At 47.3% G+C, this 26,258-nt stretch overlaps 1 protein-coding gene across 1 annotated transcript in view; it reads left to right on the forward strand.

Moving 5' to 3' along the window:
* Positions 1-11,886: 11,886 nt before the first annotated feature.
* The window catches only part of LOC135910989 (cuticle protein 19.8-like), a 28,412-nt gene continuing 14,040 nt past the window's right edge, over positions 11,887-26,258 (forward strand). Inside the window, exon 1 of the mRNA XM_070533305.1 lies at positions 11,887-12,036. Within this exon, the coding sequence (XP_070389406.1) occupies positions 11,887-12,036 (150 nt within the window). The remainder of the gene's footprint in view (positions 12,037-26,258) is intronic.

Raw genomic sequence — 26,258 nt, forward strand, 5'->3', positions numbered from 1 at the left:
AAGAATTGGTTGGGATGTCAACAGGAACTTGAGCTGGCGAAATGATGAGTCGCAATCTGCAGTCCATTCAAAGGGAACGCCTTTTTGGAGAAGGCGTGTAAGGGGATGAGCTATGTCAGCAAACAGGGGAATGAAGCGGCGAAAATAGGAGCACAAGCCCAAGAAACTTCTTAACTGCTTGACAGAGTTGGGTACTCTAAATGCTTCTACGGCCGCAGTCTTTTGCGGATCTGGTCGGATGCCTTCTTTAGCGACCAGATGGCCTAGCACAAGAGTTTGCCGTTCTCCAAAACGGCATTTTTTTGAATTGAGCACAAGACCCGCTTTCTCCAAGCAGTTCAAGACCAAATCCAAACGTTTGTTGTGCTCACTAAACGTTCGCCCGAAGATCACAACATCGTCTAAGTAGCACATGCAAACTTCCCATTTTAAGCCGCGTAATATCGTGTCCATGAACCTTTCGAACGTTGCGGGCGCGTTACACAACCCGAAAGGCATCACGTTAAACTCGAATAGTCCGTCGGGTGTTACAAATGCTGTCTTTTCTCTGTCGTCCTTGTGTATAGGAATTTGCCAGTAACCTGACCGTAAATCGATTGAGGAAAAGTAAGATGCCGCAAAGAAATAGTCGATGGCGTCGTCAATTCGGGGGAGCGGATATACATCTTTCTTAGTAACGGCGTTTAGGCGACGGTAATCAACACAGAACCGCCACGTACCGTCTTTCTTCTTCACCAATATTACGGGGGCTGCCCAAGGACTAGATGATTCTCGAATGACGCCTTTGCATAGCATTTCTTGGACCTGATCACTGATTATCTTGCGTTCTGATGGGGATACACGATAGGGTTTTTGTCGGATTGGCTGGGCGGCTCCTGTGTTGATGCGGTGACGAGTTCTGGACGCAGGAATTGATGGCGGTCCATTGTGCTGCGCAAAGTCGAATACCGAGGTATGTTTCGTAAGCAGGGCCATCAAAACTTGACGCTCATTATCGCTGAGTGACTTATCAATCATGGAAAGTATCTTCGAGCTCCCGGAGCTCGAGACACTGGTTGCTCCTTCATCGGGGAGTTCCGCAAGTACTGCCACCGATACGGGAGAGTCTGTCGGAAACGTGGCAATCTTTAGGCCTTGAGGTAGCACTGCCGCTTCAGTGGAACAGTTTAGCGCCCACAGCCCCGCGCATCCATTGGTCACTGAGACCACGCAGTGCGGAACTAATACGTTTTTCTTGAGGCAGTTCCGATGTACAGGTTCCACTGCAGCATCGAACGAGATAGGAGTCGGAGATGAACAGGCGACGGCAACACGCATCGCGGATAAGGCGGGCACAACCGTATCCTCAGACACGCACAGCACACTCTCCGGGCAAGCTTCACCTTCAAAGAGCACAGGTGAAACACTGGAGTCGACACTGAGTTCTCCCGTCCGGCAATCAACATTCGCACCACACAACTGCAAAAAGTCAATCCCCAGAATCACGTCATGCGAGGAGCGAGGAAGAACAGTAAACTCTTCATTAAAAACTTTCCCACCCAAAGACACATCCACGTTACACACACCAACCGGGTATAATGCTTCACCACTGACTCCACGGAAACTTGTGCACTGGTCCCAACGAAACATAACCTTGCGTCCCAGAAGGCCTTTAAACCCCACACTCATGACCGAGACAGTTGCTCCCGTGTCGACTAAAGCCATTGTGGAGACCCCATCAATCAGTACATGAACCTTATTCTTTAGCATGAAAATAGTTGGAGGCAGTTGAGTCGGCAGCACACATTTTCCAGCGACCTCACCTCCATCGGCCGCGCTGGCTAGTTTCCCGGCGGGGGCGACACGAAACGGCGCCGAGGCGATGGTGACGGGAATCGCGGCCGAGGGGATGGTGATCGGGAGGCTCGGAAGGCTGGTGGTGGCGTCAGAGTACGGTCGGAGGCAGGGGAGCGGTAGCGGTTCCGGGGTCTTTCTGCTCCAAAGTAGGACTCCTGGGCGGTGCATCGGTCCTCTCGAAAGTGGCTTCCTGAAGAGGAGTCTCCTGGCCACTGAGTGCGCAGTGTACGACCGCTAGACCGCGTAGTCGGCGCTGACGATCCGTAGTTTGATGCTCGGCGTCGGCTACAGTACCTAGCTATATGGCCAGGCATGCCGCAGCAGTAACACACTGGCGAAGGGCGAACTTCAGAATGCGGATTGAAGTAATCTGCCGAAGACATCGGTTGAGGGTAACGAGGCTCTTCCCCTTGAAAGTCGTAGGTAGCGGCGAGTCTTCGTGGACGAAAGTTGCGTGGGCGTGGATCAAAACGTGGAGGGGGCGAATCATTGCGTGGTGGTTCGGTCGTAATGTAATGCGGGTCGTCTCTGGAGCCGATAAGATCCGCGACGTTCACCGAGTGGTTCCAAGTAGCCGAAGGGGGTTCCCGAAAAGTGTCTCGGAAAACGGAGGAGCTGCAACGAGGCGCCGCATAACGTGCCTGTTCGTCATGTCGCTGGAGCTCCTCGCGGACTATCTGGCGGATGGCGGACGAAAGGTCTGGGAGCAGAGGACTCGTGTCAACACTTGCTACAGTCGTGACATTGGCCAGCCGTCGAAACTTTGGTGTAATTCGGCGAGTCTTCAGCGCCTCGAACGTACGGCAGTGCCGTATCAGTTCTGATACAGTGTGCAAGTTCTCTTTACCAATGAGGAAGTTGTACACGTCTTCCGCTATTCCTTTTACCACGTGCCCCACTTTATCTTCCTTTGTCATTTGAGGGTTGACGGTGCGGCACAGCTTCAAAATTTCTTCGATGTAGGTAGTGCAAGTCTCGCCGGGTACCTGAGCTCTCTGGGCTAATGTGAGTTCCGCACGTTTCCTCTTTGCGTCCGAGTCACCGAAACACTTTTTGATTTCCTCAACGAAGCGTGTCCAAGTAGTTAGCATGTCCGCGAGGTTGTCGTACCATACCAACGCCGTGCCGGCCAAGAAGAAAACAACGTTCCTAAGCTGACTGGCAGCGTTCCAGTTATTGTATTGGCTTACCCTTTCGTAATGGGTTAGCCACTCATCCACATCTTCCTCTGCCTTCACCGAGAACGTGCGTGGCTCTCGGTAGTGCTGGATAGGGACTGGGCTCGCCGAGGCACTGCTGGTGAGGGTATTTTGCTCTGTGGCCATGACTGAGCGCGACGGCGAAAGTCCGGCGAGGCGACGGCTTCGGCGTAGCTCTTGTGCTGGTGGCTCCGTTGTAGGTCGTGGGAGTTACCCCGCACAGCTCCACCAAATGTTACACACGAGGTGTTTTAATGCAAAACCAGATGAATCTGGTTGATAGGCGCGGCAGGCGTGGTTCATGACAGCTTGTGACAATATACTATATATATATATATATATATATATATATATATATATATATATATATATATATATATATATATATATATATATATATATATATATATATATATATATATATATAATTATTGATATTGATATATTATTGTATTGTATTGTATTTATTATTGTATTGATATTTTTACGAATGGCGCACATCAGGAAATAATAATTGAGCTCTCTTCCTAAACACACAGTGTACTTCATGGTCGCCTCTGACTGTACGCTAAGCAGTCCACTATTGAACTACTCTTGCATATTCACGCGTGCATTTCACTGCACCAATGTCACCTGGCTCCCCACTTGGTGGCCTCCCGTTCCCGAAGGTTTTCATCGGAATTCGTCTGCGCTGTCTACCGCCTGGCCAAGTTTGGGGTCAACCGCATTAATCATCTGTCCACCCGGGACATCGCAGGAAGGTACGGCTATCTGCCTCACAAGCGGCCTATTTAAATGCCCCCCGGTGGACTTCGCATTCGGGCACGACGCTGCTGCAAGAATGCCACGCCCATCATTTCGCTTTTTCCAGGTTAGTTACCTGAGCCATACTTCCTGCGTAAGGAGCAGTAACTACTGTTTATTTGCCGTGTCGTGCCCATTAGAAATGTACGTTGAGGCCAAGCGGTTGTTGTTGCACTCACCATGTGTGTGTGTTCAGTTATTAAGACCGCTGTTGTTACTTTTCGGTAATGTGGAAGAGAATCCGGGCCCTCAGGAGGAAATTATGACTTCACTTCTAGAATCCATGCGTAGACTTGAGACCGGGCAGGCGACGACCTTGAGCGAATTGAAAGGAGTGAAGGAAAAGCAAGAAGCAGCTGACCGTGAAATTAAAGTCCACGGGGTTTGTAAAGTTAGAAACAACCATTGCGTCGCTCAGTGGCGCTGAACCTTGTTGAACTTCTACGTCATTGAATGTTGTTCGAGATGTCGAGGGTCAATTGCGGAATATATCGGCCAGATGCAAAGATACAGAAAACAGGCTTAAGCGGTCAAATCTTTTATTCTTTGGCTTACAGGACGATGAAAGGGAAGATTTGACTGCGTCCGAGAAAAAGGTGATTCGCTTCTGCTCTGAGCACCTCGAAGTATCACTTACTAGTGACAGGTTCCAGCGTGTGCATCGTCTCGGTAGGTTCTCGGATAAAAAAAGACAGACCGATAATAGCTAAACTGGCTGCATTCAAAGATAAACAGGTAATGTTGTCCTCTGCACCTAAGCTCAAAGATACGAGATACTCAATCGGGGAAGGTTTTTCGCTGCGTACGCGGCAAGCACGGAAGAAGCTGTTAGACTTCGCACGACCGCTTAAAAAGCTATTCAAACTTTCTGTCAATAAGCTGCATACAGGGGAAAAACCTGTATTTATGACCCCGTTACGGATTCTGTCGCAGAGTATAAAATATAGCCACAAAAGAAGTATCTGCAAGATCACTTTCAACCCTCTCCCACTACATCAGTTTCACGCCTCTCAGTAACTTTATCTAACATCCGCAGTGCAATGCCAAAACGGGAATATCTTTGTTGTTTTCTTGAAGACAATGGCTCAGATGTTGTCATTTTGACAGAAACCTGGCTGCACCCGACACGCTCGATAGGGAAATTTTTACAGACTACAACAACTTCAACGTCTATTGGCAAGACCGTGTGGCATGACGGAGAGGCGGTGTGCTGATAGGCATTAAGAAATCTCTTACTTCGCTTTCCATCCCTACAAACTCATCTCTTGAGATGGTCTGGGCAGCATGCTTGACCCCAACAAAGAAAATATTGATTGGTGCTTGCTACCGCCCACCTGTGACCGATCAAAATTTTTCAGACAACCTGCGTGATAGTATTCAAAAAGCTATGCACATCTTCGTTTCAGATCACGTATACCTTCTCGGTGATTTTAACTTTCAGCCAATAGACTGGCTTTCCTTGTCTTCATCATGCCGCCACTCAACAGATTTTGTGAACCTTACTTTAGATTTCAATTTGTGCCAGGTTGTAAGCGAGCCCACTTGAGAATCAAGCATACTTGATATTGTATTAACCAGTACCCCGAAACCATAGAAACAATATCCTACCTAGATGGCTTCCGTGATCGCAAATTGCTTCAGATAACACTTAACGTCCCACCAGCCCATACAGGATGAATCACCAAAAACATTCGTGACTTCAGCAGGGATAATTACGTTGATATGAATTCTGACCTGGAACACTTTTTTAATGAAACACTTTTACGTAACTTTAGTGATCGTAATACCGAAGAAAAGTGGGTACTGTATAGGAACCAAATGTCAGCCATGATTGATCTCTACGTTCCATTAATAATGATTACTAACGACACGACAAAGACTTGGTTCAATCGATCGCTACGTAGACTACGAAACACAAAAAGCGCTCGTACTGCGCCACAAAACATGGGTGTGATTCTTCGGCGTTCAAAAAATACAAGAAATTGCTTAAAACATATACTAAAGCAATATGCGATGCTAAAGAAAAGTATTACGGCAACGACCTGCCCTCTATCCTTCAACACAATCCTAAACAGTTCTGGCGAACTCTGTCCCCTGACCCCGACTCTGATCATATTTCATTGCACGATGCTAACCAAACACCAGTATAGGACAGCGAATGCCCATTAATATTTAACAATTTTTTCTCTTCAGGGTTTACACGGGGAGATCCTTCCAACATCATTTGTACCTGAATATGATTGGCGCTTTATGGAACCCATTACCATTACAGCTCATAGCATTTCACGCCTCATTGCTAACCTAAAGGTATCTACATCGGCCGGTATAGACAATATCAATTCTAAAATATTACAAAATACCTCGTTCAATTTCTAGTCAGATATTATCCTATTTGTTCAACCGATCGTTAGTGTCAGGAAAGCTATCAGCTGACAGGAAGGTTTCGAAAATCGTTCCTGTGTTCAAAAGCGGTAACAGTCATTCTCCCGATAATTATCGTCCGAGCGCGCTCACATGCATTTGTTGCAAGCTACTGGAACATATTATCGCGTCTCATGTCTTCAGTCACCTAGAATCAAGCAACTTTCTCTTCTCTAAACAACACGGATTCAGAAAATATTTTTTCTCGCGACATGCAATTATTGGAATTTACCACCGACTTACACTTCAGCATGGATGCCAATAAGCAAACTGATTGCATATTCCTTGATTTTTCTAAAGCTTTTGATCGCGTAGCTTACGGTCGACTAATACCCAAATTATCATCCCTTACACTACACTCACTTACATTAACTTCAATCCGGAATTTCCTTTTTCACCGTCAACAGTTCTCAGTGGTTAATAACTTCTCCTCCCTTCGTTGCCATGTATCTTCCGGTGTTCCTCAGGGAAGTGTTCTAAGGCCTTTTTTATTTTTGGTTTATATTAACGACCTACCGCTTAACATATCACCATGCATGCGCTTATTTGCGGATGATTGTATCATATATCGTGCAGTTACAGATGTCGAAGACCACGTCGCTCTGCAAAATGATTTTAACATTATTTCCCATTGGTGCGAAATCTGGCTTATATCCCTTAACGTATCCAAATGCAGGCTCATAACCTTCAGTCGCAAACGCAATAATTCTAACTTTACATATGTCTTGGATACTGTACCTGTATCCCAAGTTCCATCATATAACTACCTAGGCGTGCATCTAACACATGATCTTCCTGGGCCTTGCACATCACCACAATTTGCGCCAAGGCTTCCAGAACTTTGGGATACTTACGTCGCAATTTACGAAACTGGCCGACCAATGTCCGCAAACTTGCCTACCTACCGTACGCCCGTCCTCAGCTAGAGTTCGCATCATTAATCTGGTCTCCTCATCAAAATACCTAATTTCCATGATCGAAGCGATACCAAACCGTGCTGCTCGTTTTGTTTCTCAAAACTACAGCCGTCATCTCCTCCTCCCCCCCCCTCCAGCATACCTCAAATAACAACTGATAATACATTCAACTCCTTAGGCACCCGTCGATCTGTCGCTATCGTTTGTTTGCTACATAAGTATATAAACTGCACTTATCTTTCACCTCTACCCCTAGAACCCCCATGCGCATGTCCAATTGATTAAACAGCCATCGCTCTTTCAAATGCATCTAGGGCGCACGCAAGCATTCAACTCATCGACACTGCCCAGAGCAATAACATTATGGAATGATCTCAACGAAATCGTTTCAGTAACCGATCACGCATCGTTCCGCAACCAAGTGTATCAACTTTATACGTCTTAAATACTGTAACTTTGTTTCGTTGTGATTACGTGGGTGTGTATTGTCGCCATTTTTTGTTATTTTAGCACGCCAGTTGTTTCCCTGCGCTTATTGCCTGCCCATTGAACAGGCTGTCTGCACCCGTTGTGTATCTTACATTCTTGCGTTATTGCGCCTTTGCAAACAATAACCTTTTTGTAACTATAGTGTACTTGTGTCATGTTAACCTTTTTTTATTTATTTGTACTGTGTAACCACAACGTATTGTTTCATACTGCGTTGCTTCTGTTAAACTTGTGTTTGATTCAATCGCCCCCCTTACTCAATGTTCCTGACGGCACCTGTAAGGAAACCTGAATAAATAAATAAGTAAACATACTAGCGCCAAATGACCTTGCTTGCAGAAGCAGGGTGATATTATTCAGAGCACAAGCCTAAGCTCCGATAAGGACTGCGGCATACACATGGAACAACGCATACATTTCAATGATTACTTCATCGTTAAAGTCATGGAAAATCGTTTCGTTCATTCGAAGAGCACGTTCCGCTTACGTGGTCTGCGATACAACAAATTCCAAACCGATAATCAACCGAGGAGTATATGTATAATGACAGGTGCTTCCTCGTAGAGGCAGAATTATGCGAGTGCAAGTAGCGCCAACTCATTTATGATTCTCTTCTAGCAAGGCCATGAGATGTTTCGATAAGCCAGCGGTCACGTTTTCTGGAAACGTTGAGAATTGCTCTTCAATGTGGCGCGTTTGCTAGCATTTAGTGATTCCGCACAGGAAGATGGCTTAGATCCAGCTATCGCAACCTCGCGTGGATGAAATAACTGCGAATAACGGTAAAATATTATCTGTCTCTGGCGGAAGACTCACAAATAGATCCATCAAGCACGCGACGCCATTTGAAACGCTTCACGTTACGCAATTTTATGAGCATTCGAGTCGTGCTCCAGTGGACACTGTTTGTCTCCAATGTTGTTTTCGTCTTTTTGAGCTGTAAAGCGCATAGCTTTTGCTTTGCTACGATTGTAGATGTGTCGAAGGGTATTCTGTAGGAACGTGTGCTTCAAACTTGTCCGTCCTTAGCGCAAAACAGAACAAGTCAACGAAATCTTACGTTTTTTTCACGCATGGGTTTATTATATCATCTTAAGCAGATGTGCCCTTTAAGCATGTCAGCTGGTCACACATTGCGAACGCACAAATTATTGGCGTGCTGTTACACACCACCAGCGCAAGGCACGTAACACGTGTTCTTTTAGGTTGAAACGTTCAATAACGAGGTCAGAAACATCCATAGTGTTTCAGGCCCTGTATACTAAAGAAGCTTATTAAAACAGTGACAATTATCCCATCGTTGTTACTCATGTGGCGAACTGTGCAGTGGCAGTATAATGGAGAACGCAGTTCTGAAACTCGTTTATATGGTTGATGTCGTGTTTCCGTTGTTGCTAGCTGCCATCATTAAAAAATGCGGGGCCTCAAATACCGCCGCAAACCTTTGATCAGATGTGGATGCAACAGTTCAGTTATAATGCGGGAAGAGTAGAGCATCCACGTTTCCTTCGTGTGAGCGAGGTGCGAGGCAGCTGATATTATGTGCGTCGTAACGACATATTGGATTTCAACGTATTATCATACTATCCAGTCATCACTCGACGCAACGAAATTTCTTGAAGGTTGTCGCTTTTTAACCCGATTGGGGCTCATAAAATTTGCCGTGTATCAAGGGGATGGCATGGTTCTAGACCCAGCTGAAGTGACTAGCGCAAGAGTGGACAGGGGACACAAAAAATGCGACGAGGCAAACGCAAGCTTCCAACTGGTGTATATTACAAGAAGGTATCCATACATACTCGTGCTCTTGATCATCGTCAGTTACAATCGTTCAAGACAACATGGTCATCACCAATAAAAAAGTACTCACCCTAGCCGGGCGAAGGCTTAAGGCGGCCTCCCACATACAGACACCAGGAATGCAAATTCTTTAGCAGTCAATGCTAGGGATGGTTTGCTAACGCAGTTGCCTCCTGCGATAGCCGCTGCCTCAATGATGAGTCTAGTGTTTTCCTGCCCGTTGTTTGTTGTTACTTCTATTCTCGGCAGAAAAAAAACAGAAACAGCGCATTTTGCGCATTTTAGCGCATTTTGGCTGCCAAAACCAGCCGAATAATGATCGTTGCCAAGAGAACTATCATGCCTGCATTCATGTCAGGTACCGTCAACAGAGCGTTATTTATCACTAACCGTAGTTCACAGCAGGTACACGTTTCCGATATCTGCGCTGCCGACACGTAGATTTAAAATCATTTCAAATGTCCACATGCGCACATTTTATGCAAAGCTTACTTTTACTAGTCATTCACACCGCAGACTTACCAGCCACTTCGTAGCAGCAAATGTTCAAGTGCAAAAAGCTTAAAGACGGACAACCGTCTAGATCAAACTTATTTTGTACAAGGGAATGGATGACCAATGGTTGCTAGCAGAAGAGCAAGATTGCTTCTTCTTGGAGCCTTGGGGGCAGAATTCAAAGCAACTGGAAAAGAAACACGCTATTAAGAGTGACAACAGGTTATTTTTATTGCACTAATCACGTCAAGATGACAAACATGCAAAGTAATTATTCAGACATTGCAGACTGTAGTACGACACATTTTTCTTGATCTTTTCATACTACTCGGGTCAATTCGCTATAGCACAGCGCTTATTAAGCATACAGGCATAACTTTACATTGCTCATGTCGACTAAGGCCGATCGAACAAGCAAGATATTGTGGGCGATAAATGTTAAAGCTATCACAGCTGTCTCGTTAGCGGGAAGGCGCGACGTTTTCGCATACTACAAAACAATAAACTCTAGCACATCATTCAACGTTACATGAAAAATCAGAATGCCGACAAACAATTTTAAAAAACAGGAGGAAAAAAGCAGGGCGCAGGCGGCAAGATGTGTCCGCTAGTATTTACTCTGTTTTGAAAACACTGTTCTAGAGGCCCATATTCAGAACAATCATATAAGGTAGACGAAGAATTGCGCTAGTTCGTAAGCTAACATTCTTGGCATATATATGCAGCGCGACACAGACGCGTCGTTCATTCTTTGTCACGCACATCTGCCGCGCTGTACATATACGCCAATAATCGTACAAGTGAACGACCTCTCATGCCACCCGTACACATCTCAGCGTTAACATGGGTGGTGGTGGTTGAAAGCATTTATTAAGAACGAGAGGTGTGGACTCACGCAGGAGCCCTACATAATAGGTGGAGTCCCTAGTCAGGGACCTCATTGGTCGAAGCCGCCAGCCTGGCCCTCTTGACCAAGGCCTTTTGGGCATGGAGGTCTGAGCAACCAAGCAGGGCCGCCTCCCAGTCCTCTCGGGTAGGGTTGGAATGGGGGGTTAGAGCCGAATTTTGCTGGTAGGCCCACAACATGTGATAAGTGTCAGCCACCTCGCCACAGTGTTGGCACTGCCAGTGATCGCAGAATCAAAATGTTTAATTACTGCCGGGCACAGCATCGTGTTGGTGGATAAGCGAAGTAGAACGCGTTCGTTCGCTTTTTCCAGTCCGTTAGCTGGGGCTGGGTACCGACGATGGCTCTCCTTATAATAGGTAGAAATGTCTTTGAAAGTTAAGAGGATTCCGCCTTCTTGTTCCAGGACCTAAGGGGCTAAAGGAGACGCCCGGTAAGTGAGTGCTCGGGCTGCCGCACCAGCAGCTTCATTCCCTTGAAGGCCCTGATGGCCAGGAGTACAAACTATACAGCGGGGGGTGGGATCAACATCCTTGCTGCAGTTGCACAGTATTCGCTCGGCCAATAGGGTGACCTAACCAGCCTCGTAATTACGGCACGCGCCATGCGAATCCGTAATGATATATCTAGAATTAGTGTCCGAGGCAGCTAGGGCGGTCGCTACCTCCTCTGCTTGTGTTGTACCTGGTGCACGAAAAGTGAGCCCATCCACCTGTGTTCCCTGATGTATGACTGCTGCTGTATACCATCCCCCGTGGCTTTGCCCAGCGACATCTACATAGTAATCTCCATGTTTGTTGCCATAGTGACGCTCCAAACCTTCCGCCCTAGCTTGGCAGCGTCCAATATGGTCTTCTCTATCCATCTTGGTTGGAAGAGGTCGAACTCTGATGGCGCGTCTCCATAGCTCTGGCACTCTGACTGTTTCTTGCATGTGAAAATCGTGTTGGATGTGTAGTCGAACCAGAAGTAGTTGGTCCGATCGTGTTTGGGCTAACCTTGTGCATTGATTTGTCGGATGAGCTTCTTTGAGCTTCTGGAAGGTGTTGACCATTCCAAGATCGAGAAGTCGTCCGTTGGAAGTGGATACCGGGAGATCAAGAGCCCCTTTCATCGTTTTGTGGAGGATAACCTCTACCCTGTCTTCATCGTGCTTCCGCAAGTGGAGGTAGGGTACTGAATACAGGATGCGGGTAGTTACGAAAGCGTGAGCGAGCCGCACCGCATCCTTGCTTCGTAACCCTCCTGCCTCATTGGAGACCCGGCGAATGATTCGACCCACCTGCTCTCCAATCTTGCAGAGTTTTTCAAGTGTTGTGTCGACCTTTCGCTGGTGGTGTACGAAGAGTCCCAGAATTCTAATCTCCTTAGAATCGTGGATGCGGCCACTGCCGAGGTATAAGTGGATGTTTGTATTATCCTTAGGGGAAGCCCTAAAGTGAACGAATTCTGACTTTGCTGGTGCACATTGGAGGCCGCAGAGCTCCGCGCAATGATCCACTACCCGTGCTGGTGCTTGCAGGCTCTCCCCCATGTGTCCTAAGTTGCCTTCGGTGGTCGAGATCGTGATATTATCAGCATACAGCGCAGGCCGTATGCCTTCAATATCATTCAACAGTGCCGGAAGGTGTAGCATAGCTAAATTGAAGAGCAGTGGGGACAACACTGCGAATTGTGGCGTGCCCCGCGTGCCCATATGATAGGGTCCATGTTTGGTGTCTTGAAAACGGATCAGTGCAGCCCGATCTGTCAAGAAATCTTTTATGTAATTGAAAGTGTTGCGGCCGCAGTGTGTCTCACTGAGGTGACTCAGTATGACGCTGTGTTTAACATTATCGAAAGCACACTTCAAGTCCAAGGCAAAGATAACCTTATCATTATGAGGGTGCTCGATAGGCTGTATTACATCTCTGTTAAATTGGAGCAGGATGTCCGGCGCTGACTTGTGGGGGCGAAAGCCGAAGATCGTGTCCGAGAAAGTGTTACGGTGTACCAAATATTCTGAGAGTCTATCACGCACCGTCGTTTCTATCAGTTTGCCCACACACGATGTGAGCGAGATAGGTCTTAAGTTGTCTGTGTTTGTTAAGAGGGGTGTTACTCCAGATAAATGTTGCTTTAGTGTAAACAAGGCAAACTCATCTCTGTAAACAAGGCGAACGCATCTAGTATATTCTGCTCCCTTTGGGAGCCGGCCGGTCTTGGCTGATACCTAGTAGCCGTACTAGTCGCCGGCGCACGTCTGCCAGTCCGCACGGCACCGCGTAAAAAGCATTGCCACCTTCCGTGTGGTTTGTGTAGTTTGATGGGCTGCACCCCGTCATACTAGAATACGAGTGCCAATATGATGTGTTTCGCATCACTTCTCCAAGGCCCTTGACTTAATATCGTCGAGTAACGTACTTACGCTCTTAGGCAAAGGTACACCCTTTGGGGAGTATATCTGCCACACAACAATAATCTTCATCTGCGATGCTTGCGTTTCCTTTCTTGAAAACGCTGCCCGCTACTTTCCTGTAGGAAATGCTGTCATGCCGATAACGCTCATGCTGTTCGTTACTGGGAAGTACCGGACTTGCCGCGTTAATGAAAGGAAATGCGGACAAGACAGATTACGATTATTATTGTGTGGCAAAAGGGTGTAATTTTGCTTATGAGTGTACAGCCCGGAGCCGATGAATGCAACGCATGCTCGATGGTCCGATGATTGCACTGTCGATGGCACTGACGGAAACGACGAGTGGGCATCGCGCCCATAAAGTTGGCTTCGCAGCGGCGCAGTTGAACATTTGACGTAATTTTGCGCTAAGTAATAGTTCTCGGTGAATACCGGTGCGAGGGGCGCCGGAAAAGCTACGCGCAACTCTGCTCCCTGCGGAAGCATCTACAGGAACACTAAAGAACGGGCCCAGTCGGGATGGGAGTGGACCAGCAGAGGGCGCGCCGGAGAAGGGGGGGGGTAAAGTCTAGGGGGGGGGGCAGAGAGAGAACTAATCAGTGCGCTTGCCGGGGGTGGAGAGGGTATATGAGCAGGTGCTTCGCCGTCAGGGGGGGGGGGGGGCACACTCCCCGGTTTCGGTGGCACAGGAAATTGGCGCCATCTCTGTAATCGGCGAACGCAAAAATCCGTTTCCCTTGCATGGCCTCGTAGATCTTCGCGCGCACGCGCGCCGATCCAGCTGGCCAAGCCCTTCCCCCCGCTCAACTCCTCTCCCCACGCACTCTCTCGTAACGCCCTCGCAATTCCCTCGCCTTCGATGGTCTACACGCCGGCGCCGCCGTGCCGTCCCCGCCGGCCCGGCGTGGCTAGTGGCGACGTGGCTAGTTTCACCAGTTCTGTGGTCCTCGGTAGCTGTGTGCTTGTGTTCTGCGATGTTTCACCCGTTTCACGACTCGTACCGCTCGTGCATCGTGCAGTGGTGCACAAATACCTCAAAAACAAGTCCTGCAAGGTTGTTCCTGGTGCCTAAAGACAACAGGTGAGCGCTCCGACCCAAGGACATCAGAAGGTGCATGTACACGAGGACAGCACTGTCAATTTGTGTGCTCCATGAGGCTCCGGACGTCGTTGCGCCTTGATTGTGCTACACTGGCCTCTTCCCGGTAGAGAAAGCTGACAAATAGATGTTCCTCCTCATTGTCACCTGGTCTGTGACTTGTGTTTTAGAGCGCAGCTCTTTGGCGTCCGTTCCTGGGTTTCGCGTCGTCGTCGTCGTCGTCGTCGACGTCGTCGGCCTCGTAACCAGCTCGCCGACGAATCTGCTGCTCCGCCGCCGCGCATGCGCGCTGTCGGCTCTCCGGGCGAGGGAGGATGATGGAAGGGAGGAGGAGAGACTGTGGAGGAGGGCTGGCTACACAAATGGCTCTTTGGCGTCCGTTCCTGGGTTTCGCGTCGTAGCTCGCCGACGAATCTGCTCCGCCGCCGCGCATGCGCGCTGTCGGCTCTCCGGGCGAGGGAGGATGATGGAAGGGAGGAGGAGAGACTGTGGAGGAGGGCTGGCTACACAAATGGCTCTTTGGCGTCCGTTCCTGGGTTTCGCGTCGTCGTCGGCGTTATCGTCGGCCTCATAACCAGCTCCGCCCCCCTTTCATCCCCCCAGCGCTAGCAGCGACCGACTGATACCGCTTTCGTGAGTCCGCTACCGCACTCACGAAAGACGTCGTGCACTTCCTGCAACTCGCATTAACCGTCCATCGATCCACACCGATGTTAGTAGTGGGGGACTTTAATGTTGACATAAAGACAAACAGCAATTTCCTAACACTTATGCCGGAGAACATCCCGTTCCTCTCGCTCGTAACGCGTCCCACGGCTGTGACAACGTCGCGAGGCACTTGTATAGATCTCGTCTTTGAGAATCAAGCATTGGTGTACCAAGTCAAACATATATCAGTCTATTTCTCCGACCACAAAGCTTCCTTCATGACTGTCAAGAACTGTTAGTGGAGTCTTTGTTAAAGGAATACGTGTGAAAAATAAAAAAAAATTCTGTGATAGCGCATACATGTGTTGCTCGATTTCTTTGCCTCAATCTATCGAAAAGGTGAAACAGCTTATTTGCTGCGCTCAAATTTCGCATTAGGATGTAACGTAATCGTCGGTAATTTTTTTCTCTGCCAAGTCTCATTCAGCAACTTCAGTAACTTGCCCAACTTTCCAAACCGTCCTCAGTGCTCTTTCTGTGTATCACGTTCTACAAACCTACTAACAGCTGAAAAATTACCTTTAGTGTTTGTGTATTATCTCAGTAACCCCCGATGGGAAAATCGCGCGAACAACCTTCATGTGTAGGCATGATACGCTTCTTTTTTTTTATGGAAAGCATGAGCATTGCAAGTGTCCTACACGTAGATTTTTGAAGTTCGTGCTTATTTGTATAGTAAGGAGAGCCCAGTAGGTACGACTTAGTGCCTTAAGTGATGTAATTTTATTGCTAAGCATTGCATTCGGGTAGAAAGAAAAGTCGCGTTGGCTTGTTTTACCTGGTCTTTGATTGAGGAATAAGCCTTTCTGCGAATGTTTTCTATGTGGTGCTGCAAAAGCCGACTACCTTCTGTTCCCCTTGCCACCGTTACTCAAGTTGTGGCCAAGTGCAAAATAATGTGATAATGTGTGTTTCAGTTTTTAGTACAATGTTATTTTTTTCTGCCATGCTTTTTTCAATTTGTTCAGCAGTAATGAACATGTCACGCATTTCATATACTTTCGTGCAGATTTATAAGTAAGCTTTCTTTTGATATGGCTCTCAATCAAACAATGTTAGCATTTTATTCTATCTTTCAGGTATTTTGCGTGTCATTGTTTTTGCCAATACCAGTGAGTTTTCCCTTTTTATAATTGTCATGACTATGTCATACACGTCATCCAATCTTGTGCAATATCTTAGTGCACATATCAGGAGCTCGTCTACATTTAGGTCTTGAGGTCGTTATATAAAAATCTTGTTTTTTATGTGTGTACATGAAACGGCCTTCGCGTTTTCTAGCGCTTTCTTTTGTTATTTCACCATCTGGGAACTTTTGTCTTTAGTACTCTTGTATATGTCATGCACCTTTCTCTTTTTCTCATTTTTTGAGCGTGTATCACACCACGTTGTAAGAAAAATCTGCTTTCGGAAACTAAGTCAATAATGCGAGACTTAACATCTGTTGTGTTGGAAGTGGAATTTTTTTATGTCCCGGCACATGCTGGTACAAGTATGGGCAAGACTGCGCGCGTGCCAACGCATAGCCCACGGCGCACAACGCGCCAGCTCGCAAGCAATGCCAATGCGCGGCGTAGCGCGCGCATTGCTTGCGATCTGGCGCCTGGCGCGCCGTTGCAAGCGCGCTATAGACTAAGCAACCTAAAGTTTGCCCGCGCGGCACCAGCACCGAATGCTCCCCTAGCGGACCGATGGAAGTTTCTAGGGTCGTCGCTGCACTGGCGCGCGCCCGTGTTCTGTACGGAGGGAGCGCTCGTGCGCATGGTTTTTGCGATGCCGTGTGCGACCTCATCAGCCAGGAAAGGTGGCACGCAATACTGATGTGTTGTCGATTGCCACAGCAGCCTCGAAAACACGAAAGGTCCTACGCCGCCCGTGAAGTTCTACAGATTTCCTGGGAAGTTGTACGAGGACAGACGACAAGCATGGATAACTGCAGTGCGCGGCCGAGTCAAGTAAGTCTCATACTTTCGCATTCGCGTGAAATATCTGGAAAGCGGAATAGTCATATGCCTGTTTTTAGTGCACGGCCGTTTGTTTAGTCGTGTCGCGTTGATGAATTGTGGTGGCATCCGCCGTTTGTTAGCGGTAAATCCATGCGTGTTGCGCCGCTAAGCTCTACGATGCGTACTCGATTCCCAGCCACGGCGGCCGCATTTCGAAAGGGGCGAAATACAAGAACACCCTTGTTACCGTGTGCTTTGATTTTTGTGCACGTTAAAGAACCCCCAGAGGTTAAAATTATTCCTGAGACTTCCCATTACAGCGGGCCTCATAATGATTTCGTGGCTTTGGCATGGTTTTGGCATGGTTTTGGCACTTAGAACCCCCGAATTTATTTGATTGCACTGTGCCTTCCCTCGCGATCGGCATGGACGAGCTCAAGAGAAAAATTTCCCTTTTCCAAACGCTGCAACTTAAATTACTAGTTGTGCAGGTAACGAAAGGGGCCGCGCGCTACTTTTGTGTGGTAGCAGACCGTATTTAATGCAAGCCGCGGTAGTCGCGTGCGTCGGGAAGCGGCAGATTGGAAAGCAGCCGCTCGAGACGTGCGCGTTATGTTTGTAGTTTGCCCATGCTTTCTAAGTATCTAAGTGTGCAAGTATCATAACTTGTAGTGGTACCACTCTTGTAGAATAATATATGCACGCAATCACAGGAACGTTACCTTTGCAAACATATTATTGGGAGTAATTTAATCCCCACAACAAATAGGCACACATACTGTTTCATTTATATGCGATGCAGATGGAAGCGGCGCCAAACAGACCAATGGCAATCACAACAGTCTTCTCAGCAGTCAGCACCACCGGAACATGTGCTCTCGTACTGCAGCGACGCAGCTCTTGAGCAGCAGCAAGACACGTGTGAAACAGACTCCAGAACATGCCTTTGTGAAGTGACGGAACCGTCAAGAAGCACCCCAATGGACCTGCAGTGATCGAGTAGTATGACAACAGAAGTTCCTGCTGCCAATGTGACTTATGTTGTGATTGAAATAAAAGTGGCTAAATTTCTGAACATGGTGCGTACCTCTAACTCGACGTCGTCTACGATCTTGTCGGACACCTGTGACACGCACTTGGCTTTCACTCTCACATCACCGTCCACAATTTGTTCAACGCCGTACACGTCCGGAAGCAGACGCTCCACTATCGTGAGGTTGCCGCCACCAAAAAAAGCTGTCGGCGTCGGCAACCTTCTTGAAACCGCACGGCAATCTTTGCATCGCTGTTGCGCAAGCAGGCGATCTGCCGCCGTCGAAAACGGAGCGCCGTGAGAACGAGCAGCGTAGAAAAGCGCGGACGCCACAACGTAAACGAAGCGGAGACTACGCCACGACGCGACCGCGCTGCTTGGAGTTTCCACATTGGGGCGCTGTCATGAGAGGCGCAGTAGCGCCGCCTGGCCATGGTTTTCTCATCTATAAAAAAAAAACGCACCGCTTACGGGTAAAAACAAAAAAGGGAGCGGTGCGCGCGGCATGGGGGGAAGAGGGAAAGGGAGTGGAGCGGGTCGGTATAGTAAAAACACAAAGGAAAGAAAAACGTTTGAAAGAGGAGGTGCCACGCGGCTGCTGTTGCCATGACAACGCAAACAATCATGTGCGCCGCCATTTTGCTTCTGCGTCGCCCATTGGTTAGGGCCGTAACTGAAGGGGACCTTGGCGCTGCCCACTGCCTCGCGCGCCAAAGAAGAGGGCACGCATTCGGGCCGCGTTCCTCGCTCGCGCATGCGAGATTGAGCCCCGTTCACCGGCTCAGCCTCACACGGTTTCCCTCATACGGAACTTCATGACAACGTCGACGACGAAAATGCGGCTGGAGTGTCCATATAATTGCTACCGAAAGGAAGTAATTTTTTTATGGACAGGTGCCACCCAGAGCCGTTTTTCACGATGTTTTGTACATATAGTTAAGAGCCACATTAAAGAAAATTGGTAACACTCATCACACAAAACATCGAGCCACACATTGCAGATAAATGGAGACATTGGGAATCGAACCCGGGTACACCACGTGACCACCGAACACTACAACCACTACACCACATCCCTCCGCTGCCACGAAGGAATCGTATAGCTATTTGTACACACGTGTGTGCTTCCCAGGCTGCGGTTTTATGTCGCTTGATAACTGTCGGCGATCGTGTGTGGTATACATACTTCGCGTAACGGTTGCGGATGCTTATGGTGTAGGTGCTAGTAAAGGTGTATTTAAATAAGTAGCAGTATACGATTACCGCTTTCAACAGATGTCTTGTGCGGCGGAAAGGCTAAAAGGGGTAAGATAACCGAGCGTGGGAGCTGCGCGAAAACAATCTGCTTTGCCAGGCGAATGTTGTTCATCAATGCTTCGTCCCAATTCGCTATGTTGCGAAAAGTTCGCTGCAGTCGCTGTTTAACAGGGGACTTCGCTTTGTCTAAGAAAGTTTCAACCTCGTTCACAAAATTCACTCACAATATGATCCGCCGCCAGCATGCACTTCTGCAAACCAAGGTAACTGTGCTTGCTTCAAAGTTTCGCTTCCTCGACGGTAAAACGGCTGCACTATTATTCGACTTCGAATAAGGGGGCGGGATTTTGCCGGCACGTCTGTAATTTTGTTGAACTGATGAATATTCTATTCACTTCCGCTGGCAACAACAGGGATGCCCCATCCGTAAGACTAACAGATATAGCTTTTGTAAATACGAGAAAAATGCTCCCGAACCATCCCTTTTCTGCCACTCCGTTGTAGTTATTGATTCAGTGTTTATTTAGAAACAGCAAGGCGCGTCACTATCTCCGTTCGTGAGCCTAATGTAACTGTATTGCAACTATCGGAAGCTTCACGGCTTTGCACACGCTTTCTTGTCTTCACCTATTTACGTGCCAGGCACATGGCATCGTAGCTACTATGGTCATACCTGCAGTGCTCTCGATGTTAAAAAAGCAAAGGAGGAAAGAAATCAAGGTATGGTCAAAGGATTTACATTGCGGATAATAACATCCCGATGCTGCTGCGGATTACGAGAGACGCAGTAATGGAGAGCTCCAGATTAACTCTGACCACCTGGGGTTAATTAACGCCTACCCAAAGGGTGACAGAAGCGTTTTTGCATTTCCGTCGGAATGCGACATGCGAGGCCGAAGTGCTAGAGCCACCTGGTTACCGCGGCAACTTTCGTAAAATATGGCAATGGCTTAGCTCGGTTATGCCAGGATATACGTAGCCAAAGCTAAGGCGTAGCATGGTTAGCCTTGGTTAGTCTTGATTGCAAGCCCAGGTTAGTCTAGTTGTCTAGCTATGATGCAGCGTTTGGCCACTCGTTGGGCGCGCTGTTTGTCTGTTTCCTGGGCGATTCGATTCCTCTTCATCGCGTTCCGGTATCGATTCCAGGCCTCCTCCTGCTTAACAGAAAAGTCGCAGTCCATACTGCCGCCTCAACTGTAATTGCGGCGCAGGCGAGCTCTCCTTTTTGAAATCCTCCGACACGTTATCGGGCATGCGACGCAGCCGGCGAAGCGAGCGAAGGCGAACGCAACGACGAGGAGCGTGGTATGACGAGGAACGCGGTGTGACGTCATGTGCCTCCTCGGAGCACTGCCACGGCCAAATCGCAAGTTTGCGTGCAGTAAAGCTTTCGCTTCAATAACGATTCAGCTGTTTGTAAATGTTTGAGGAGGCAGGATTTTGCCTGCGTATCGAAGCTGACCACGGCTTCATTCCTAGCCTTTCAAGTCGGCGACTCCAACGCAGAATTAAGCTGGACTAAAATCGATTTGCCTATTGTCTTTTGCTACATTTGTACTACCAACGCCACTGCAACGCACACTTTCTGCTGTCCGGAATGCAAACAATTCTCCGTGCGGAAGACGATCCATACTCATGTACAATCTACTTTCATATATATATATATATATATATATATATATATATATATATATATATATATATATATATATATATATATATATATATATATATATATACATATATATATATATATGTATGTATATATATATATATATATATATATATATATATATATATATATATATATATATATAAATATATATAACGCCAGCTCTATTAAAGTGGACACGCTATATTAAGTGGTCACGACGCTATTGCGCTGTCATGCAAAGTACCGTGTGCCAGGCAATGGTTGCAAGCAGGTCAAATGGACGCACGCTTGCATATGCAATTTCTCGAAGGAAACATTTCATCACAATTTAGGTGCCGTATGCAATAGTTGAGTGCTTCTGCCTTTGTTATATTAACTGTACCCATACATACGTTTATTAAAAGGAAGTTTTTCTCTTACCATCTGAAGTGTGCTTTATCGGCACGTCAATTTGATCTCTGTACGCTATCCGAAAGCGTGTTGTACAATCATGCAGACACGTTCATGCAGACTTTAACGCAGAACATATTTTTCAAAGGAGATGCTTTATCTATATTACAACAAAGTTCACAGCATAATTTCACTGTAGGTTCTTAACACAAAACGAGGGCTTTGAAATTATAGCGTTTAACTTGCCAAACCCACTTTCTGATTATGAGACACGCCTTAGCGGAGGACTCCAGAAATTTCGACCACCTGGGGATCTTTAACATGCACCTAAATCTAAGTACGCGGGTGTTTTCGCATTTCGCCCCCGTCGAAATGCGGCCGCTGTGGCCGGGATTCGATCCCATGACCTCGTGCTCAGCAACCCAACACCATAGCCACTGAGCAACAACGGCGTGTCGAACGACGGCTTATATACCAAGCACTCGTAGTAAAAAGTAAAAGATACACTGTAACAGGAAATACAAAAGCAGATAGGCACTGTTCGAAGCTGCAGCTTTTAAAATGTGAAACGAGCGTGACGCATGAACTGCGGTTGTGACCATCAAAAGTTGGACCTGCCAGTTCGTTGCTTTCTCGTTCTTCAAAAAAAAAAGTTTTGTTTAGAACCACAATTATGCAAAATAGCAGAAAAGTACAATATCGGCAACAGAACACAAACACGTTCCATACTTAGCGTAAGGTAACATTATTTATAGATAGGTTACTAATGAGGAACTTAGAAAGTGAAGTGCTCGCAGCTAAGGAAAACATACCTGTCCACAACATGCATGAACAACAGTGCTGCAAGAAAATGTGCGATTTTTATTTGAAGAACTGTTGTGGGAGCCAAGCAACTTAATGTTTTTTGGGGGGGGCTTCTCTATAGAGCACGTTCCGTATGCATGTCGCAGTATTTGGGTGAATGCTGGGAGATGCAAGTGAAGTTCTTTATATATACGTTGCCAATAAGAGAAAAAAGAGGCCTTTTCAAATATGTATTTCATATCGACTTGATTCCTTTGTCATCACAAGTACGTCAGATATTCTTCGTATACGTTCAGAATTATTTGTCCCGGTGACTCCTGGACCTTTAGTCAATGATCGTACCTGAAAAGAAAAATAAATTCCTCTCAATGTTAGACAATTCCAGAAACTGTTTCACCTTGGCCCTGTTAGGTGCTATGTATTGCTCAATAGTTGTTCAAGGCCAATATAGCAGTGATCTTGCACTAAACAGGTCTCTATGTTAACCGTAATAAACTTCTGATGTTATGAGACAACGATCCAAGATCTCTTCTGTGACTGCCCTCATAGTGTTGTGGCCAGAAAACCAAACTCGACTGCACTTATTTGCACCTTGTTGGGAGAGAGAACCAGTGTCGAGAGTGTGCTCAACACCCTTGCTTTGCCTTGCTACTTGATATGCAGGCTGTTGCTAGAGTGCGCTGTATCGCATTGATGAGCACACATTTTTTGCCTTTTAAAGCGAAGCTTTTTTTGCCTCTTCCTTCGACTTTTGCCACTGCTGCTGCTGCTGTTCCTGCTGTGGGCTCCTACTTTCCGCCACACCGCTAACGCCGGCCACGTAAGGACGTAGTTGAGCCACACGCAAATAATAGAGTCTTTTAGCAGAACGTTTTTGACGGTCCGGTCCGCTCTCGCGTACCCGCTCACAGTTAGCGGAGCGCCGAACGAAGAATCAGTTTTAGCGGAGCGCCCGGTTGCGTCCGAAAGGCATGTGCTTGCCTGACGCGCCACCTTGCCGCAGAAGGTAAAACCGCTATGAACATAATATTCATGTTGTAAGAATTGCCGCAATAAAATAATATGTTTGGAATTGCTCAAGTGTCTGAAGGCATTTCACGCAATACATTGCATTTTCATTTCTTATATATATATATAATCCTTACATTAACAAAGCCGTTACGCTGTGTTGTAGCCAAGACAAGGTTTTTTGCTCTTTCAGTACACCTAAAACGTGGTCCGCATAAACAAACGTGCACACATGGCATGGTTCTGAAACGGGTTCATGGCCACAACTTCCCGAATAGAAGAAGATCTTCGTGTCTCCTAATGTGTGCTCTAGGTTTGCGCTTTACAAATCCCGATTCAAACGACCTCGTGGACGGGCCAGCAGCACTGGGGGCAGCCATTTTGCTTCGCTAGACCCGCTTGACGCGCTCGCCGCGCTCCGCTGAGAAAGCTTTCTAGCGGAGAGGGGGCTCCCGTCCGCTCGCCCGCTCACTGCCGAACGGGTCGCGCATGCGCACTTGCGCTTCCGCTAGCCCGCTGAGCGGAGCGGACCGTCAAAAACGCTCTGCTAAAACAGCCTAATGCCGGCCGCGTCGGCACGTGGTCGAGATTTGGCCATGTCACAAAAACGTAAAAGGCATGGGTTGTCGGTGTTTTCTTTCATCACATTTGTTTATGAGCTGTCACTAAAAATTCCGAGGAATAACTTCGTAAAGAATGTAAGACAAAGTATGCGTCATGTGGAAGGCCTGCGCGGTTGTGGTTCAGAATGATTATCCGCCATGCGACGCCCGTGGCGTCGACACCAGATTTTCTGTGACACGGGACCCTTAGCGATATCGCCTCAGTACATAACAGGAGCGTGGCACAAAGGAAAGATGACCAGAGAAACTCGTGTCAAGATTTACGCCGCGTCGCATCTGCATAATGCCCTCTGGACGCCTAACTAGGCGTGACCCCTCTCAAATGCTGTGCAGGAGCTGCCGCGCTTGTCTCCGTGCTCAACTGCAACAACAACGAGAGTAGAGGGAGGAGGCGAAGAGAATATTAGCGAGGGAATACAGAGAGAGAGAGAGGAGGCAGTTTCGTCACCTACAACGCTACACCACAGAATGGCGACGAAGCGTATACACTTAGTGCGGACGAGACGAAGACCCACACAAAGCGTTTAGCAGAGCAAGAACAACAAAGCCATCTGTAGCAGGCAAGGTAACATGTCACATCCCGTCACGACTGTCGCATGTCGTCAATATATCACCGCCAAATAATGTAAATGAACGCAAACAGCCGAAAAAGCTTCGCTTACGTCGATTCCCACAGTGCGGGGATCTGCATATTTATCGCTTATCGGTGCTGTGGTGCACTGTACGTTTGCACTGGAGAGCCGGGAACTCTGCTTTCTTTGGTGCCGTCGTTATTTGTTTCGACCTCTCCCACGTTATTCCTGTATAGAAAGAAAATTCAGTGACGTGAGAATAAAAACAAATTGCAGAAATTGGATAATCCAAGAAGCAAAAGCTGATAAGTGTTATTAAGGCCTATATTGGGGCTAGTGGGTGACTCATAGCCGAAAATCAACACAAGGTACCAATCACTAGAAATAAGCAAAATGTACACTTGTTGATATTTTCCTTTTTTGTTCTTTCATACTTTTTAGCAATGCAGTGCTGCTTTCTGACATGAAACGGTGAAAGTACAGAAGTTCACAAATTTTTCAGTCTCCAGTAAAACTTGAAACTTCTAGCTCGACGTGATACATCGCGTAGTTATAATTTTGCCAGTGCCATAGAACTTCGCCGCATCTGCAAGTAACATGTGTACTGCTCCTCTCCAAGAGATATTGTGACAAATTATGCTTTAGCGTAAGCCGACGGTTGTTCGCTGCTGCTGCGTCGTCGGAGGTAAGTGATTCTTTTCGCGTCAAACAAGCTTCGAGCTAAATTGGGATTTGAATTCCAGGGAACTCGATGCATTCAACAGGAAAGCCAGAAACCAACGCAAGTCCACACATTACACCGAGGAAAGTGCATAACACACTAGAAAACTGTTCAAAATAAAGCCGTTGTTCGACAAACTTAGACTAGGAAATGCAATAAATTAATTTCGCACAGTCCACGAAGGGGACGAATAAACGGGTTTCATGGTTAGAAGTCTACACGCGATTACTTCCTCCGCGATAGAACGCAAGTAAGCCATAGTGAAAATCCGCGCATGAAATTTCAACGAAAGGACACCTTGGCAGAAAGCAAAAAATATCGCCAGCAATAATGATATTTGAGGGAACCGAAACGGAACTCCACCTGCAGTGGAGCTCACATGCCAAAACTTCAATGCGCGCGTCCGCATTAGTACTACACGTTCAGACGTTCAATCTCCGAGCTTCGTTATCTGCTGACTCATAATAATGCAATGACAGAAATTAAGCATTTAGTAGTATGGTAAGCAAAAATCTACGCACCGTTATCAACACTGTTTCGCAGCTGTACAGCACACATCACAGGACCCGAGGATCCAGCGCACATGGAGGCTTACCGCTGCCGATTGTCGCCCTGTGGTCGCACTCGCACGAGTTGTCGAAGTTGCACTGACTTCTTACAACATTGGTGGAACTGAATATCGCTGAGATCACCGAGACCATCATGCATCGACGTGGTCAGATCCCTTCTCAACGCGAACATAGTCGCATGACGTCGCTGATACAAAGAAATGACGATAATTGCCACCGAAAACAATCACCTCGTCGGGCAGCACACACCGTTTTTGCTTTTTCGCGGCCGGCGCAGTCTTTAGTCCCCCTCCGCCATTAAAGCTACGCACAGAGGCGACGACTTCTTTCTTAGTGTATTCGCTCTCTTCTTCTGCCTTTTGCTTTCCTTTCTCCCTCACAGCTTCTCCCTCGTTACTACTTGCACCTTTCGCTTTGTAACCCACTCACGATTCTGCGCGTTTTTTGGGCGTAAACGTTACGTTTGCTCATTGGCCGCATACAGCCGTCAGCAGCGGGTCGGCAGTGTTTCAACGCGACAGCGTTAAGGAACTCGTGTCGCAGAAAAGCTGGCGTCGTCGGCGTTGGTGGCATTGGACCTGAGCGATAAATCCCAGAAGGCACTTCAG

The sequence above is a fragment of the Dermacentor albipictus genome, chromosome 2 (assembly GCF_038994185.2).
Source record: "Dermacentor albipictus isolate Rhodes 1998 colony chromosome 2, USDA_Dalb.pri_finalv2, whole genome shotgun sequence".
Classification (NCBI taxonomy): domain Eukaryota; kingdom Metazoa; phylum Arthropoda; class Arachnida; order Ixodida; family Ixodidae; genus Dermacentor; species Dermacentor albipictus.